The sequence below is a fragment of the Schistocerca piceifrons genome, chromosome 4 (genome assembly GCF_021461385.2).
Source record: "Schistocerca piceifrons isolate TAMUIC-IGC-003096 chromosome 4, iqSchPice1.1, whole genome shotgun sequence".
NCBI classification, from domain to species: Eukaryota; Metazoa; Arthropoda; class Insecta; order Orthoptera; family Acrididae; genus Schistocerca; species Schistocerca piceifrons.
In genome coordinates this window covers 247,145,681-247,164,618 of record NC_060141.1, presented here as the reverse complement: position 1 = coordinate 247,164,618, position 18,938 = coordinate 247,145,681, and the positions used below count along the sequence as shown (strand labels likewise).

The 18,938-nt window shown below is 41.4% G+C and overlaps 1 protein-coding gene across 3 annotated transcripts in view; it reads left to right on the top strand.

The window, feature by feature from the left end:
* Positions 1-18,938, top strand: part of LOC124794769 (paramyosin, long form) — a 193,952-nt gene that overhangs the window by 128,686 nt on the left and 46,328 nt on the right. For all 3 annotated transcript variants that reach the window (XM_047258394.1, XM_047258393.1, XM_047258395.1), the window contains exons 8-11: positions 2,365-2,490; positions 9,869-10,065; positions 12,185-12,317; positions 18,169-18,385. In XM_047258394.1, the coding sequence (XP_047114350.1) occupies positions 2,365-2,490; positions 9,869-10,065; positions 12,185-12,317; positions 18,169-18,385 (673 nt within the window). The remainder of the gene's footprint in view (positions 1-2,364; positions 2,491-9,868; positions 10,066-12,184; positions 12,318-18,168; positions 18,386-18,938) is intronic.

Here is an 18,938-nt window from a genome sequence, read left to right as displayed (position 1 = left end):
AGTAGTCCATGATGAAATTCTTCTCTTCAGGGCCCAACGGTATCATTGTTCTCCTTATGTCTTTGATGCAGATTAAACGTGGCACAATAACATCCTGTATTCTTATGGAGTCATTTACAGCTGTTGTCGCCAGTATAATAATATTGTCATAAACATTATTTCTTGTGTTTTCTATTTTTGCCGCCCGTTAATTTGCTTAAAATTCGCGTTGGTCGCTTTGTATGCGGATGTTTCTGCGATATGTTCTAAATATGTAACGTTGCACATGTTCCTTATGTAGACAATACTGTCTGCTGCAGTACCTTCTATTCCCTTCTACTTTATTTCCTATTCTTTCCCTCGTTTTCTTCTTTCTTTCTGGCGAAGGAGTTAGTAGTTCTGAAAGAAACATTTGCGTGAGTTCATTAGCATCCAGTCAATTGCAGCTTTTTTTCCGAACCTCCGACTTCTGCTTTCGTTACAGAGCAGCTAAGGGCTACACTTAACCCACCAATACTTCATCACATTTTCCTTTGCTCTCTTTCTGTTGTTTATTTTCCTCCCTGCCTACTACTGTTTTGTCGGGGAAACCTTCTATCTTCTTAAAATTCGTTTCCGTATTTTGTTCTGTCTTCAATTTATTCTTTACCTACGCCCATTTCTTCCACGTCTTCACCTACTGTCGTAAGCTCTTTTACTTGACAGTCTACTTGAACTTAAAACGATGACTGATATTGTGATAACTGGCGGCCACAGCAGAACCGCACACTTGGCAGCTTGTGGCCGCCAGAACCTCAAGCCTAATGCCGTGCTCGTGGCCTGGACAGACGGCGAAACATACGTCACTAAGTTCACAGCAGTCAAAGTGTTAAGTCTTTGTCCGTCTGTATGGAGCATTAGTCTTCTCTGCCTAATTTCATCGGTAATTTTTTGTAATTGTTTCTACATTTCCGTGTTCTTTTTAGTTGAAATTTTTGTTTTGTCGTTCTATTTCCTAGCACCTTATTCACACTCTTTCTTTACTTTTCCTGATTTCTTCGTTTTCTTTTCTTCTTTTTAATTGTAGCTTTGGCTCAGAGATCATACGCGTTGTCTACATTCCTCCACCAATCATTTCTGTTACTTCCTTTCGTGGTCCATTTCCTCAGGCCCATCGCCTCCATATCCTCGCTTATTGCACCTTGTCCGTGGTCTTCCTCGGCCACTTCCGCCCCCCAAGAATACTGAGAATGCTACTTGCGGTAGTCTTTCCTCTTCCATCCTAATTAGGTGTCCTGCCAACATCACTCTTCTTTTCTTAATCCTTCGGCCAATCCCAGCTTGCGGTTAGAGGTCGGCAGTTCCTGATTTTTTAATATTCTCCGTCCCTGTGAGAGGGTGTCTCTCTTGTGGTCAAACGTCTTTCCGTCGAAAAAAAGCAGATTTTGTACATCTGTAATGTAAATCTTAATGTAAATGTTTCAGACTCGTGCAGAGCTACTTGCAGAATTAAACTTATGTATAGTCTGATTTTAAAAGTTCTCGAAACTGCTCTACTACAGTGCACGTCCCATAAGCAAAACATGCTCTTTTTGCTGCTGCGATACTTGCCTCAATCTCAATATCCATTCTATTATGCTCGGTAATAATGATTCCCAAATAATTAAATATGTCAGTTCTCTCAAAAGTAACTTCATCAAATGTCAATGGGGTACCATAATTGGGTGCCTCGTTTACGACCATGTACTTAGCTTTCTCCTTATTAATTTGTAAACATGCTTCCCTTGCAATATTTGTGTACGACCTTCTCATGAGATGTCAGTCTTATTTTCTACCACTTAGAATAATACCTCCCGCATAAGCAACCCGATTTATTGCGTTATCACCCAGTCTCATTCCAGCTAGGTTTAATTCTTAGTGTTTTCCATCTATCTTTTCTAAAATTAAATGAATAAGAATTGGAGATAATATGTTTCCTCGTCTAAGACCAGTGATGACTTCAGGTGCTCTGACATTCCTGTACTGATATTAACTCTACAATAGTTTTCCTCTAAACACGTCTATAGAGACCCCAAAAGTAGTGTTTCTGACCCTCAGTAATTAACAGTTTCTCCCTTAGTCTGTCCTTCCTTTGATCTATGAAAGCCGGCCGGAGTGGCCCTGCGGTGCTAGGCGCTACAGTCTGGAACCGAGCGATCGCAACGGTCGCAGGTTCGAATCCTGCCTCGGGCATGGATGTGTGTGATGTCCTTAGGTTAGTTAGGTTTAAGTAGTTCTAAGTTCTAGGCGACTGATGACCTCAGACGTTAAGTCGCATATTTCTCAGAGCCATTTGAACTATCTATCAAAGAGAGTGATACAGGTTCCAAGTGTTTAAGCCACGACTGTGAATTTTACGTCCCGCAGGAGAACATCGAGCTGGTGAAGGAGGTGCAGGAGCTGAAGGTGAACCTGGAGAACTCGACGTACCTCAAGAGCCAGCTGGCCGGACAACTCGAGGACGCTCGCCGACGCCTGGAGGACGATGAGAGGGTGAGTGGTCGTCAAACGTTACACAGTGTAGGAAAGACCCAAACGACAAACAGTGGGGATTTATCTAAACCTTACTTCCCATGGATACGAGTTCAGGCTCTTTACCACTGTGCCATCCCGCTCGATCTCGATTATAGACGAGAAGTTATGAGGTGTGTTAAGAGTGTGAATAAAAGGATTTCGCAAGCGCCGAACTATCTAGAAGTATCTGAAATAAAAACTTTCTCTCCCAGACTCATCCTTCAGTTCCTATTTATAATATTGGAATAAGAAACTCTCAGAAAGCAACATATTTTATTGTGGGCAACCACAGATGTAAGAAGGTCTTCTTATTAAACAAAGCTGCAGCAGCTGTCGGTCAAGCCTTTGCAAACTGATGTTGCATAATTCGGTACATCTGAATAGAAAAACCAGAGGTTGGAGTTAACATAAAAAAATTTTGACAGTAAGTCCTGTCAAATCAAAATGTAGCTTCAACGATGTTTAAGCACTGAGTATACTAGATGGACAAGAATCCTCAGGAGAATCGGGAATACAATAAGCAAAATACCCATATTCAAAACATTTTCTTTCAAATTCTGAAGGTGGCAGGGGTAAAATACAGGGAGCGAAAGGCTATTTACAATTTGTACAGAAACCAGATGGCAGTTATAAGAGTCGAGGGGGATGAAAGGGAAGAAGTGGTTGGGAAGGGAGCGTGACAGGGTTATAGCCTGTCCCCGATGTTATTCAATCTGTATATTGAGCAAGCAGTAAAGGAAACAAAAGAAAAATTCGGAGTGGGTATTAAAATCCATCCAGAAGAAATAAAAACATTGAGGTTCGCCGATGACATTGTAATTCTGTCAGAGACAGCAAAGGACTTGGAAGAGCAGTTGAACGGAATGGACAGCGTCTTGATAGGAGGATTTAAGATGAACATCAACAAAAGCAAAACGAGGATAATGGAGCGTAGTCGAATTAAGTCGGGTGATGTTGACGGATTTAGATTAGGAAATGAGACACTTAAAGTAGTAAAACAGTTTTGCTATTTGGGGAGCAAAATAACTCATGATGGTCGAAGTAAAGAAGATATAAAATGTAGACCGGCAATGGCAAGGAAAGCGTTTCTGAAGAAGAGAAATTTGTTAACATCGAGTATAGATTTAAGTGTCAGGAAGTCGTTTCTGAAAGTATTTGTATGGAGTGTAGCCATGTATGGAAGTGAAACATCGATAAATAGTTTGGACAAGAAGAGAATAGAAGCTTTCGAAAGGTGGTGCTACAGAATAATGCTGAAGATTAGATGGGTAGATCACATAACTAATGACGAGGTATTGAATAGAATTGGGGAGAAGAGGAGTTTGTGGCACAACTTGACTATAAGAAGGGATCGGTTGGCACGACATGTTCTGAGGCATCAACGGATCACCAATTTAATATTGGAGAGCAGCGTGGAGGGTAAAAATCGTAGAGGGAGACCAAGAGATGAATACACCACACAGATTCAGAAGGATGTAGGTTGCGGTAGGTACTGGGAGATGAAGAAGCTTGCACAGGATAGAGTAGCATGGAGAGCTGTATCAAACCAGTCTCTGGACTGAAGACCACAACGACAACAACATACAGCGAAGCGAAGAGCTTATTGGACACCCCCATCACTCTCATCTAAGTTATACTGAAAGTCCTAAAAATTAACAGTAGTCAAAAAGAGGTGGCGAAATGACGGAGACAGCCATGGTAAATGCCTCAGGTTATAGAGAGCAACGCGGAGGATAATTTAGTAATAGTATATCACCCGGACCAAGCAATACCCAAAACTCGTAAAAATCTGTTGTATGTAGCCCACCCCGAGGCAATTAACCATTATATCGTGTAGGACCACGATATGGACAGTGCTATAAAAATAATAAATCGTGTTAACTGTAGTGAAATACATTAACTCATATTTAAAATAAGATGGGTCTTACAGTATTCGTCCGACATATCTCAGCGAGAGCAAGCAGGGTCTGATACCAACTGGGTACCGCCGTTATTGTTCTGTACGTGATACATCCTTCTAAACAGACGGAAAAAACGCATCACAAAAAAATTATTAATTTAGAATAATGAAATTTTGGCAATATGGTTTCTAGGTAACGTAAATAAGTGATCATAAGTTGCAAGATCACACTTTAACGTACGAGAGAGATAAACTATTGCAAATGCGAAATGCTGGAACATTAATAACTGGTGTAACCGCCAGAACGTTCATTGCAAACATGCAGATGCGTATGCATTGTATTGTACAGGTGCCGGATGTCAGTTTGTAGGATGGATTTCCATGCCTGTTGCACTTGGTCAGTCAATATGGGAATGGTTAATGCTGTTTGCGGATGACGGTGGCGTCGACGTCCGATGATGTCTCGTATGTGCTCGATTGAAGACACATCTGGTGATCGAGCAGGCCAAGGCAACATTCAACACGTTGGGTTACAACAGCGGAATTGAAAAACAGATCCCCCCCCGAATGCTGTTCATGAATGGCAGCACAACAGATCGAATCACCAGACTGACTTACATATTTGCAGTCAGGGTGCCTGGGATAATCAGTCTACAACTCCAGGTGTAAGTCCAGTGTGTCTAGCTCGCAAACAGGTTGGTTGCAGGTACTCAATTGGCCTCCTTCTACGCAACACACGGCCATCGTCACTGGCACCGAAGCAGTACCAGCTTTCATCGGAATACACAACAGACCTCCACCCTGCCCTCCAATGAACTCTCGTCTGATAACACTAAAGTCGCAAATGGCGGCGGTTGGGGTCAGTGGAATGCGCGCTACAGGGCGTCAGGTTCCTTGAAGTAACCGATATGTAACAGCTATTTCACTATGGTGCCAACTACTGCTCAAATGATTGCTGCAGATGCAGTACGACGCGCCAGAGCTATACGCTGAACACGATGCCCTGTCGGTAGTGCCACATGGCAGTCTGGAGCCCGGTCTTCTTGCAACCGTACATTTGCATGACTGCTGCCAGCAATCATGTACAGTGCCTACATTCCTACCAAGTCTTTCTGCAGTATCGCAGAAGGAACATCCAGCATCTTGTAGCCCTATTCCACGACCTCGTACAAACTGAGTGAGCTGCTGATAACGGCATCATTGTCGCCTTAAAGGCATTCTTAACTAACATCAGTCCTTGAAGTCCAATGTCAAAGGTAACTAACGCTTAGACCGTTACAGCGTGCGTTTAAAGCAAACCTGACTTGCATCTTGTTATGCTACCGGCACGAAATTTGAACAGACATCATCCTTCAGGTGTAGAAATACTCCTACCAACTTTCGTTTATCTCGCACATTTCCTTCTTAGTGCTGCAATTTTTTCCGACAGTGTGTTTAATTTATTTTCCTTAGCACTCTTGTTTCTTCTGCCTCTCTTATTTTCATTACGACTTCATGTATTTCACTAGTGTTTATTCGATTTAGTACTTTTACAGTACTGTCCATTTCATGGCCCTATACGATAATATGGTTATTTTCCTCCGGGTGGGCATGATACAACAGACTCTTACAAGTTTTACCCATTCCTTGGTCCGGTTGATATACTTTTAGTATATTATCCTCCATGTTTCTTTCTACAACTTGAGGCATTTACCATGGCCGTCTTCGTATTTTGACTACCGGTCCTTCCAAGAACATTTTAGTACAACTTGACTGAGAGTGATGGAGACGTCAATGAACTCTACGTTTCGCTGTAATTAATTTGAATTAGAGTATCCTGCTCATTTTGTATCCTATTCTCTTAAGAGATATTGTCCATTTCGTGTATTTAGTATCGAAACATCGTTAAAGCCATATATTGATTTCACTAGACTTCGTATCAAAAATTTGAATTTTTCTTCCAGTCTCTGTTTTTTTCTATGCTTATGTATCTGATGATGTATCTTTAGGTTGCGAAACTGGTTGCACTAATAAAGGATTATTCAGCAGCTGCTGTAGTTTTGTTTCACAAGAATCTCTGAGAAGGTATCAAGTCGTAAGCAGTGGCCACAGCACAGCAGGGTAAACGCTTTTCCGTGACAGCACTTCTTTGGCAGATACGAATAAGGTAAAACGTATCAGAAAAAAACAGAAGGAGGCGTCTAAATATTGAAGTCGCATTAGGGAGGACAGCGGTTCGAATCTCCAATCAACCATGGGGATTCAGCCGATCCGTGGTTGCACTGAATCACTTAAGGAAAATGCTGTTGCTTCTTTGATAAGGACTCGACTGATTTCCTTCCCTGTATTTTCCCAATGCCCTGCAGTGACCTCGTCGACGATGGGGTGCTAAACACTAATCGTCCTTCCTTCTTCCTTTTAACATATCGTCCTATACAAAGAAAAGGAATCATTATAGGGATACATGTCAGTGGGTCAGAAAGCCAACAGTAAAAAATCATCCTTTGTCTCTTATTTGCTGATATAGAAAGATCTGGTTTTAACATCCCCTCCATGACGAGACCTTTAGACGCAGAGCACAGACCTGCAAAATCGGCCGTAGGGCAACCAAGGATCATCTGAATCTGGAAGGCAGGACGGGGATTCGAACCGCCACCCTCCCGATAACTCATTGCGTTATCCGCATTTCTTGTAAAAGTATTGTCATTCACAACAATTTACCCCAATACGCTGAAAAATTTACTTTGAGTATATTTCAACAGTCAAGTCGTACAAGACAATAATTTTATAGAAATTTTTCACTCAGTCACGCTATTCTACAACAATGAAATAATTTCTGACTGACCAACCCAATATTTAACTGGTCCATCCCCGGTAATAACGCACCTCGTGCGATTGATATAATTTTCCAGCAATGTCTATAACACAATGGTGTCTAAGAAAAACAGAAAAAAAACATTTACATGATGTCATTTAACGTACGATAAACTACGGAGAAATTTAGTCGGTGAATTGAAATGCCTTCAGTACGAACGCACATGGGAACACATGCAACCTTGCGTTGTTCACTGATTGCACCAAATTCACATGACAAGCACTAATAACCTTTTTTCTTTTTCCTTGTTGATTTTGCTGTTGTTGTCGCTGTCTCATTCACCTTGCCCAGCAAGTGGCAAAAATATTTTACTTTTTGCCTAACGATTTTAAATTCGATAGAGTAGAAATAAGTAAATCCCTTAACTAATGCCGGCCGCGGTGGTCTCGTGGTTCTAGGCGCGCAGTCCGGAACCGTGCGACTGCTACGGTCGCAGGTTCGAATCCTGCCTCGGGCATGGATGTGTGTGATGTCCTTAGGTTAGTTAGGTTTAAGTAGTTCTAAGTTCTATGGGACTGATAACCACAGCAGTTGAACCATTAGAACCTTAACTAATGAGGAAGTGCCATACAGAATTGGGGACAAATGAAATTTGTGGTATAACTTGATTAAAAAACGGGATTGGTTGACAGGACACACTCTGAGGCACCAAGGAGTCTTCAGTTTAGTTCTGGAGGGAAGGGAGAGGGGTAAAAATTGCAGAGGGAGACCAAGAGACGACTACAGTTAGTAGGTTCAAATGGATGTGGGTTACAATAGCTATTTGAAGATGAAGAGGCTTGCACATGGTAGAGGAGCGAATCTTCGTACTGAAGACCACTGCAGTAACGGAACATAAATTAAGAAATTAAACATTTGCATGAGTTTTAGGATAATTATAACATAATTTTTATTGATGCTATCAAAAGACACAAGTGTAAGAAAAAGGTACTGACAAACACTGAGAGGTAGTAGAGAGTAGGTCGAGGACCAAATTGAGGTTAGAAACCCACGTTCGGCAACATCATCTAACGACGCTAGAGAGCGACCAAGTGATTTTTAGGCTAACGCAGCGTAAGCGGAAGTTCTTGGAGCTTTCAGGTTGTTTGGAAGAATCGAACCCACCTACGTCTGTCAGAAGAATCCTGTGTCAGTGTTCAAACGCACTTTCAAGAAAATACCGTACATTTATTGAAACTGGAAGGACCTGTTGGGTGAAAGGGTAATGTTAAAGGAAGGATGGTTAGAGTTACTGCAAGGTCATAGTGAGCGAATACAAACAATGGGGTCAGGAATGTAGTAATGTAGTGATGAGAGTAAATGGAGGCGAAGAGGTGCTGGAAGACAGAAACAGAGCAGATTACTCCGGTGGAAGCCACACAGTGATCTGAAGAAGAAAGGGTGACGGAGGAACATTAATAATGCTTTCGTTTTATGTATCCGTTATTTACTTTCCCTCCATAATAATAATAACAATAACAATAATTATTATGAATGGCTCTACGGCCTTGTACAAGTCATTCAATTGGACACAACTTGGGCGACTTGCGTGTCCTTAAGCCACTTCAGTAGTGATAATGGGAAAAGGGCACCAGCAGATTAACGTGGAATCCAAAGCACGTCTTGTTCCTTGCGAATCTTATCCCCATCCCCTCGCGGGCTAGCACTGGCCGTGTTCCCGCTCTGCAGACTTTGTTTAATACAACAAAATACATTTATAAGCATAAAAACAATAATAGTCTTGATGATATAGTGATGTCTGAGATCTTGAGACCTTTGAATATAATCGTGCTGTGTTTTCCTGCTAAAAATTCGCACCTGAGGGATTTGAATGCAGGTGTGACTGAAAAGGAAGTCTTACATGAAAGGCTATGGAATAAGTATTTGCAAGGGTCAAAAGATGGGTCAAAAAGTAGGCGGGTACGACTACAATTATGAAGGGAAAGGGCGAGTTGGAGACTTTATTTCTACTGTAAGAGGTGGCATATGTTACAGTTGATAGGATGGATAGATCTCAGGAACGATTACATTGTAAGGCAGGATAAGGTTGTTGAAATTACTCTGGCAAAGGACATGGAGCGTGTGGGAGATATAAGGAAGGATTGTTCTGAAGGATGGGAACCACAGAGCGTTGTTGGGAGACGATTAGGCGGGGAGACGTAGAATCAGCGCTGGTATTCCAAGTGTCTCAGCCGGCCGAAGTGGCCGTTCGGTTAAAGGCGCTGCAGTCTGGAACCGCAAGACCGCTACGGTCGCAGGTTCGAATCCTGCCTCGGGCATGGATGTTTGTGATGTCCTTAGGTTAGTTAGGTTTAACTAGTTCTAAGTTCTAGGGGACTAATGACCTCAGCAGTTGAGTCCCATAGTGCTCAGAGCCATTTGAACCATTTGAACCAAGTGTCTCAGGAGGGGAGGAAAGTTTATCAGCTGATAGGTTGGGGACGGATAAATAGAGAAAGAAAGCGAAGCGAATTGTGTGCCGTTTAAGGAGTTGGAGGAAGTAGTAAAACTTGGGAGGGAAGAATAACCATGAGACATTTTTGTAGGAAAGGCTAGAGCTGGTGAATGTCTTGTAACCGTAAGGTGTAAAGTAATGCTGACTTTCGGTATTCGGCTTTGCACAGAGACGCCAGACGCTGGAGGCGAGCTTGCACCAGGTGGAGATCGAGCTGGAGTCTGTGCGCGTGCAGCTGGAGGAGGAGGCGGAGGCGCGCCTGGACCTGGAGAGGCAGCTGACCAAGGCCAACGGCGAGGTGGCCACCTACCGCTCCAAGTACGAGACGGAGGCGGCAGCGCGCATCGAAGAAGTCGAGGAGCTCAGGTCAGTAACCCCTTTCTTTCACCCGCAATTACTGGCTGCCAACCACTGTCACGAAACCAACTTCGCCGTAGGCAGTAATTTCTTGTTTAGATGCAGCAAAAAGTTGCAGTCTCACAGTGCGTCACTAACCCTGAATGGGTAATACACTCTTTGCAGCAAAACCTTTACATCCACACTTTATGATATTTTGCCTATTCTATCTATCTATCTATCTATCTATATCCGAATCCCTCTCCAGCTACTGCCGGGTCTGGGTGCTCACGAGTCCTCTCCATTTGGCTCGGTCCTCCCACCACTTTTCTTCCTCCACTTGCTGCCGGGTCACACCTCTCCATTCTACAGATATTCTCACTCCCATTTTCCACCGTGTTCTTGGGCGCCCTCTAGGTCGTTTCCCATCCATCTTTAGTTCTTCCATAATTTTGGGGAGTCTCTTTACTTATTTTTAATCCATACCTTTTCGTTATTTCCTTCCACGCATCAAGCTGTAACTGTGCATCTACCTCTTTATCACTACATATTACCATATAAATCCGATATTCTACAGTCTTACTGAAAAGTACTTTGGTGCCCCCTACTATTTATTAGTCGTACCTCCTATTGCCCGGCGTAGTGCAGCAACTCACCATGACATCGATGAACATGTCGTTGGAAGACCCCTGCAGAAATATTGAGCCATGCTGCCTCTACAGTGGTCCAAAACTGCGGAAGTGTTGCCGGTGCAGGATTTTGTTCACAAACTGACCTCTCGATTACGTCCCAAAAATGTTCGACGGGATTCATGTCGGGCTATCTTGGCGGACAAATCATCAGCTCTAATCGTCCAGAATGTTCTTCAAACCAATCGTGATGAGCCGAGACGCGGTGACATGGCGCATTGTCAGCCATAACAATTCCATCGTTGAATGGCTGCAAATAGTTCGACTTACTGCCTGGAGGCATCTCTTTCCGTGATTTTCCTAAATCGCCAAAGGTAAATTCCGGGACAGTATCTGTACAACAAGACAAGGCCACTTTCTTGCCCCATTCTGCCACTCGTTTTATTTCAGTACGGCCAATCTGCTTTCATTTAATCGAGTGAAAAAAATTACGCCAGTTATGTCAAATATTGGGTTTTCTTTACTAAGATCCACATTATATTATGCCTGCAACATAATTTACGAGGGTAATCCCAAAAGTAAGGTCTCCAGGTACATAGACCTGTTAATTTCTACAATGGTTTACATCAGTTTACAGCTTCAACATTTAGCTATTATTTGACATAATCACATTGCTGTCGATGCATTTTTGTAGACGCTGTGGCAGTTTCTGTACGCCCATGTCATACCAGCTCGCCGCCATGCTGTTCAGAAAGTTATCAACCTCTTCTTTCACCTCGTCATCGGAGATGAATCGCTCGGACTACAATTAACGCTGACAGGTACTGCGAGACAGAAAAAACTCGAAGGGGCAATTCAGAACCGGAGAAGAGGAATGTTGAGCAAGGGTGTACACATTCTCCATGACAACGCTCGCCCACACATCGCTCGGCAAACCGTTGCTCTCCTGCAACAGTTTCAGTAGAACATAATCACCCACCCTCCCTATAGTCCAGACTTGGCTCCCAGTGACTATCACCTGTTCCCTAGGTTAAAAGAACATTTGGCCGGAAAGCGATTCAGCTCCGACGACGAGGTGAAAGAAGAAGTTCATAACTTTCTGAACAGCATCGTGGCGAGCTGGTATGACATGGGCATACAAAAACTACCACAGCGTCTACAAAAATGCATCGACAGAAATATGATTATGTCGAAATATAGCTAAGTGTTGAAGCTGTAAACTGATGTAAACCGTTGTGGAAATAAACAGGTTTATGTACTTATAAAAAAATAGGAGACCTTATTTTTGGGATTATCCACGTATTAGTAAGTACCTTATTTTCAGACATACCACGAGCCAAAGTGTTCAACTCTCTCGAGGCTAATAATTTTAGAACAAAGTTCTTTTGTTTATCAAACTTCCAGCAGATACGTAAAGTTGTTGTATACATCGTTGCCTACTTCCTTTAAATGCAGCTTTCTACTTGTCTTTCGTGTGTGTTACAGCTGCTGCTTTAACACTATGTTGTGCATTTTGACAGGCGAAAATTCCAGGCCCGCATTCAGGAACAAGAGGAGCACATCGAGACCCTGCTGGTCAAGGTGAACAACCTGGAGAAGCAGAAGTCGCGGCTCCAGAGCGAGGTCGAGGTCCTCATCATCGACCTGGAGAAGGTGAGGAGAGTCCGCATCACTGACACTTCATACACACACACACACACACACACACACACACACACACACAGGCGCGCGGGGATATACACTTCTGAAGGCACCTTACAGTGTGTGGCGAAAAACTTCTGATACCATTATCATTTCCTCCACTTCCTGTTCATACACGAATGATGCATGGGAGGAACGACTGTCGGTGAATCTCCATGTGAGCTCTAATTTATATGGTTGTTCCGTCGTGATCAATTTGCGAAATTTATATGGTAGAAATCCTGACTAATATTAGAATGATACAAACAGTGCGAAAAGCAGCTGTTGCAGTATGCAGTAGTATCACGGCGGTTTACAATGAACAGTCTGACGTATTGTGATGTGAAATGCTATCAATAAGGAGACATTTACCGCATTAAATTAGAGTGTTAACCAATATGCATTTCAGAACGAACATTTCTCTTATAGGGCTTACAGCTACAAAAGAAACGACTAACAGCTGGGATATGCATCATCGTGAATATCTTATTACCCTACAAAGCCTGCTCATCTAAACTGAGTATACTGTAATCTTGAAGGGTCGATAATGTGGAACATTTGGCGTGGAATCAGAATTCGTTGTAATCTAATTTCATTTTGTGCACAATAGATGGTTCATCATTAATGGCGTTACATCTATTCCTATCCTATAAGGATATTCGTGCCAACATCAATTACGAGTGTACGAAGATCAATAATACGCTGAAAATCCTTGACAGAAAAACGTTGAAACATTGTAACATCAGCGTTAAAATGAAAACATCGGCCTTTTATGTTGCCAAAAAACTAGGTTAAACTGATATTTTTCTGAACATGTTTCATAGTGATAAAAGTAATCTTCCTAATACGCATGTCGGATACAAAAATATCTGGTATACAAACGAAGACGGAGAGAGACTAGAGGGTAACTCCATAACAAAAATTGATAAGCGATTAGTATCAATTGAATGCGTTAATACTGTAGCTTTGAATTCGTTGCTCGATCCTAGATGTAGGAATACACACATTCAACAGGTGTATATTCGAATGCAATCAAAATCATGAAGTATTTGCTAGTACTACAGGATTGGGTGTCAATTGAGAGAAAAAAGCATATTGATATACTGCGGGAAAACGTGAAACTAAATTTATTTTGTGAAGCAACCACTAAAAATAGGAAAAGAAGAAATAACCCGCAAACTGTGACTAAACGAATCTAGTAATATTTTAATTACTATCTGCAGATCGTCTTCTGGGTATTTCACAAGATCCATTAGATGTATGGAATCACATCACTGGTATTCAAAGCTACAAAAAAGGAATGAAATATACGAGCTGTATGCCCACATTGTCAGATTTTGGAACACTTTTTTAACAACATAACATATTTAGACTGAAAGGGAATTTTTTTAGAAACATTACTGTCATGGCCAATATACAGACATTGTGGGACAAGTATTCCTTATTGTTCCTCCACTTATTGATTAACAAATGCGGCATTAGATGTAGTTTTGGGCCACCCCATAAGTTTATAATTTCCGCTCGATACTGAGCAACATTCACAATTTGGTATAGATTACTATAGGTTGCCGATTCAAAGACGCCAATCGACGATTTGCCAACACTGCTGATGCCTATTGTGAAACAGGACACATGAAGTGATGCTCATTGCAGCTCTTTATGGCCACGTCAGAGACCATAGTTACAATTATTAACATGAGGAGACAGCTAGAATGTACATAATAGAGGGGGATAAGCTCAAAAATCTAAATTTTCTGGGACGAATTAATATAGGATACTTGTTTCGGAAATGGATGACTTCCATCGTGCTACTCATTCTTGAGTACAAAAGGAGCCTTTTAGATGGTGTCCTCATACTGTTCATGTCCTGGCCTATCCATACGATGGAGCTCTATAGAGTCTTTGCGTTGTCTTCTTGGAGACAGACTTCATATTTTTTTGTGAAAGGCTAATGGATCTATTTAATTGTCAGTTATTAATATGTATTACAAAACGATTTCACTCGGTGTCATATCCTGACTATCCTGTCTCTGATAGACAAATAAAGATGCACAAGAGGGTACACTGGCAGTTGTTGCTACTGTTATTCATCAATGAATAGATTACGAAAGAAAACAGTTGCTGCTTGAACTGAGTAGCTTTGGCAGCATACTGAAGAGTGGTTCGCAAAACGTACGTATAGATGAAACCATTGTCCGACACAGAAAACTTTAGGCTCACGTAAAACAGATAATATCACTGCTAGATATCTTCAAAATGTGGAGGTTTGCTGAAGTTTTAGTCTTACCACATACTCTTAAAAAGAAGTAGATTACATAAAGATCGGAATTACCTTGCACCTGGAGTGCAAGACTGCGAAAAAGTCCTACATTTTCAAGCAGATGTAACTTTAAATTAAGTGTGCGGTCAGGTATTAAAGCTTGTACATATGGTCAGATCTATTGGTCGACCAAGCATGGATGCCTCCTTTAAGTCTTCACGTGGATGCATCTGCAAAGACAGAAAAAAAGCTGTACTGAACTTTCAGCTCAATTCATTTATTTTTTGTCTCTTAACATCACGATACCATTACATGAGAAGTACGACTCACACAATAATCATATCCATGGCGTGCTTTGTCGATTTAAAGAAATAATTTGTCTTCACTTCAGCCCATGTATAAAGCTTTGAAACTGTGTGAGTGGTGTACTCTGACATTTATCACTATTCGCGCTGCCTAACAGCAGACATTTTTCTCAATTTTGATCATATTTTCCACATACGAGACTAATGCAATACTCAGAAATCATCTGACAAATTTTTCGTACTTTCCACATGTGTTATCCAACTAATATGTAGTATTGATCTGCAGAAACTGTCATTTAATACACGATGGCTGATCGTGTAGCAATCACCAGAACCATCACATCAGACAGATCTCTTGGACTACCTACTCGCAAGGATTTGCTTTGGAACGGTCACGTATATCCTGTTGTGGCAAGTACCAGACCGAGATTCATTGGAAGAATTCATATGAAAGGGCTCGATTATTGAACATTGCTCCGATCAACTCTTGTCTACTGTTTCTTACTGTTGGGCTCTTATTAATTAGCATTAACGGCAGATTTGTCTTACTCGGCGTGAGAGTGTTGCAGAAATGTTCAGAAAATGCCAGTAGAGTCTTGTAACAAAATGAGGATGGGGGACCTAATTTTAAAATACAGAATTGACCGTGTAACCAGATGGCGATCTACGCTCTTTTTGCTTAAAATATTTCTGTTTGATATGTTGGTCAAACCAGAAATCGACTCTCCACTATCGATAGTTCATTTTCGACTCCTGTGCAAGAATAGCGAAGATCACTTACCCCTCTATGATCTAACAGACACCTCTGCAAATAATAGGAAACAGTCGTACTAATTATTAATCATTATAAAGTAAAATAAAGAAAAATAAAAGAAGAATTGTTTATATATGTCGTCCATAGCTGTATCGTTAGTCTCTACAAGGTAGACGATGACCCAGACCTAATATTCTGAGACGGGTTGCTCCAAGCCTCATACAAATCTCTCGTATTGACCATGAAGGTAAAATTAGAGAAAGTCATTTGCTCATTTGGAGGCATCCTGACAGTTGTTCTAGACGCGCAGCGTCAGCGAATGGAACAGGAAGAAAACGACATGTTACAAGTGCTCTCCGCCACTTACCCTAGTGTTACCTGCTGAGTACTGTCGAAGGTATGGTGTTGAGTTCATTATATCTCTGGTTTCTGAAGGCGCAAGAATTGGCGTACAGAAAAAAAAAAATGTGCTTTCGGAAATGATACTAGTTAGCAGAGTAAACTTGCAGCGTTGTTCTTGCAGATGATATGTAAGCAAGATAACAGTAGCACAATTTGCACATAAATTTGCAGGAACAATAGTGAAAGTTCTTGGAAGCAGGTCAATAATGTAGTCATATCACAAAACATTCTATATTGTGTTGTCCCATTTTCTTGTCGAGTGTAGCTTGTCTGTTTTCTAGCAAATAATTCAAGAGCTATCAAACACTGACTGCAGGCTTTCAGTCTGATACAACCACTCTCCGTTCTCCCATAAAAAACTTTAGTTTTCAGAGCAAGAAATTATAAGCAGTGTGTTGACACAGAAAGATGTACGCACGTTGGTGTCTAATTGAAGAAACTTAACAAAGAAGGAAAGCAACATCATTTTTTTCAGTACGAATAACAGTCTAGATTTTTACTAAAAATATATCAGCAAAGTTGCTCCACCATATTCAAGGAGTGGGAGAATTTATACTCTATCAGGGTAGTCAATATTGTACAGAATGAACCATTCATCTATAGAGAAAAATTTACGTGAAATCAAGGGGGCGAAATTATTCATTAAATGTCTGAACTATTTACGATATGACTTTCCAATGACATTCGACATCTCTGATTAATAACTGGAAAATAGAATCAGTTGTTACAATGCTGCGTCGTAATGAATAATCTTACATGTTTCAAACTCAAAAAAAGAAGAAAAAAGTTGTTCGTTCTCCCAGTTAACATTGAGATACACCACAAATAGTTTATCTGTGACTTTTGAAATAGTGTTTACATGATTGATTTATCAATTTCTTATTACAAAACGTTAAACTTAGATAGATTTATTCTGAGCCGTAACAAAAACTTGTTATTGTTGCGTGCAGACAATGTGCTTTGCAAGTTGCATCAGTTTAGAGCTTTGCCTATTACTCAGTAGATGGCCTAATCGTGCTTATACCATAATTCTGTGGTGATATATTGCTATACAGGTGGCGAATATTACTCGTGTAGTATTGCCTGTTTTCCAAATGATAACGCAGCCCAAAAATTTTTGATTATGTATTAATGCGACAGCCTCCTCCCCACCACCCACGATCTGTGGGCTTGACACAATGGGTACCGGTGTGACCCTATGCAAACGTAGCCCAAAGAATTTTGATTATATGTTAATGCGACAGCCCGCTCCCACTGCTGAAGATCTGGTGGATTTGGCGCAATGGGATGGCTCGTGTGCCTCAGTGTTACAGATGTCAGGTGGGTGTCAATAGACACGCCTCACTAGCATATAGTCTTTTCAGTGGTTGCAAGTACGTCTGAACGACTTGCTATGTTGGTACTGACGTACTGCTGAAGGCAACGAAAAACTACAGCCGTTATATTTTCTGAAGACATGCAAATAAGCTATGTGGTTTAATATGATGTCATCCTCCTCGGTAAAACAGTTCCCCTTTCGAATCTGCGGGAGGGAACTACTCAGCAGGATGTTGTCATCAGAAAACACAAAATGTCGAATATAAATGTAAGCGTGAATATCTATTTTTCTGAAAGCGTTTGTTTAGACCGTGGCGTGGTATGAATATGAAATGTGGACAATAAGAAAGGAATAGCAGCTTTTAAAATTCGGCGGTACAGTAGGACACTGAAGAGTAGGTGCGAAGATCGAGTAACTATTAAAGAAGCGCTGATTCGAATCGATGAGAGAAAATCCTTGTGAATCAACGTGACTAAGAGAAGGCATATGTTGAAATAAGATATCCTGAACCTTCAAGGAATTGTCAGTTTTATAATGGAGGAAAGTGTGGAAAGTAAAAATTCTAGAGGAAGATCAAGGCTTGAGTACAGAAAGCAGGATCTAGCGTGTGTTTGCTGCAGAAGTTAACGCAGATAAGAAAAGACTTGCACAAGAGAACTGCACTAAACCAATCTTGAGACTGCTGAGTACAACAGCATTTTTGATGTAATGAATCTTGACACATTTCAGGGTTACTGTGTTTGTTCTCCTCGCTTATACTTTTGCTGTTTTGTTCCTCGCCACAGGCCAACAACACGGCGCGGGAGCTGCAGAAGCGCACGGAGCACCTGGAGAAGATCAACATCGACATCAAGACGCGCCTGGAGGAGACGGTGTCGCTGTACGAGTCGTCGCAGCGCGAACTCCGCAACAAGCAGACCGAGATCCAGCGCATCACGCACGAGCTGGACAAGACGCGCGAGCACAAGGAGACGCTCATCCGCGAGAACAAGAAGCTCTCCGGTACGTCGCCCGCGCCGCTCTGTCTGTCTTTGCAAATAAAAGTCACAAGCGCACTTCTTTTGTAATTAATAGCTTGCCGGTTTTGGTGCACTGACCTTCAGCAGATGTTTTCTAAAAATCCTACGGCTCCAATATACAACATATTAATATAAGAAACACTTTAGCATTAGAAAAATGTATAAAATGTGAAGATGGAGAGATTGAAAGAATTTAGGATGACATAAAAATATACCGTTTAGATCGTTAAATGAGAGTAAAATTTAACTGTGACGCGTGACAGGAGTCCGACAGTAGGGAAAGGAAGAGAGAGAGAAATAGAAGAAGAACATGAATTAGGGTAAAGGAATGAAAGGGAGCTGCCTGGTAGAATTTTGCTCATAGAATAATTTAATAGTTTTTAACACGCTTAAGCGACAGAGAACTACGACATCATATGGGTACTGATAGATTGTGTAATGGTAAAACAAACGTTCGGATGCCAGATTTGAAGCTGCAAAACATTTCCAGCGGCATAGGTGGGCTCTGCCCATTTATTTAAAATTTAAGAAATTGC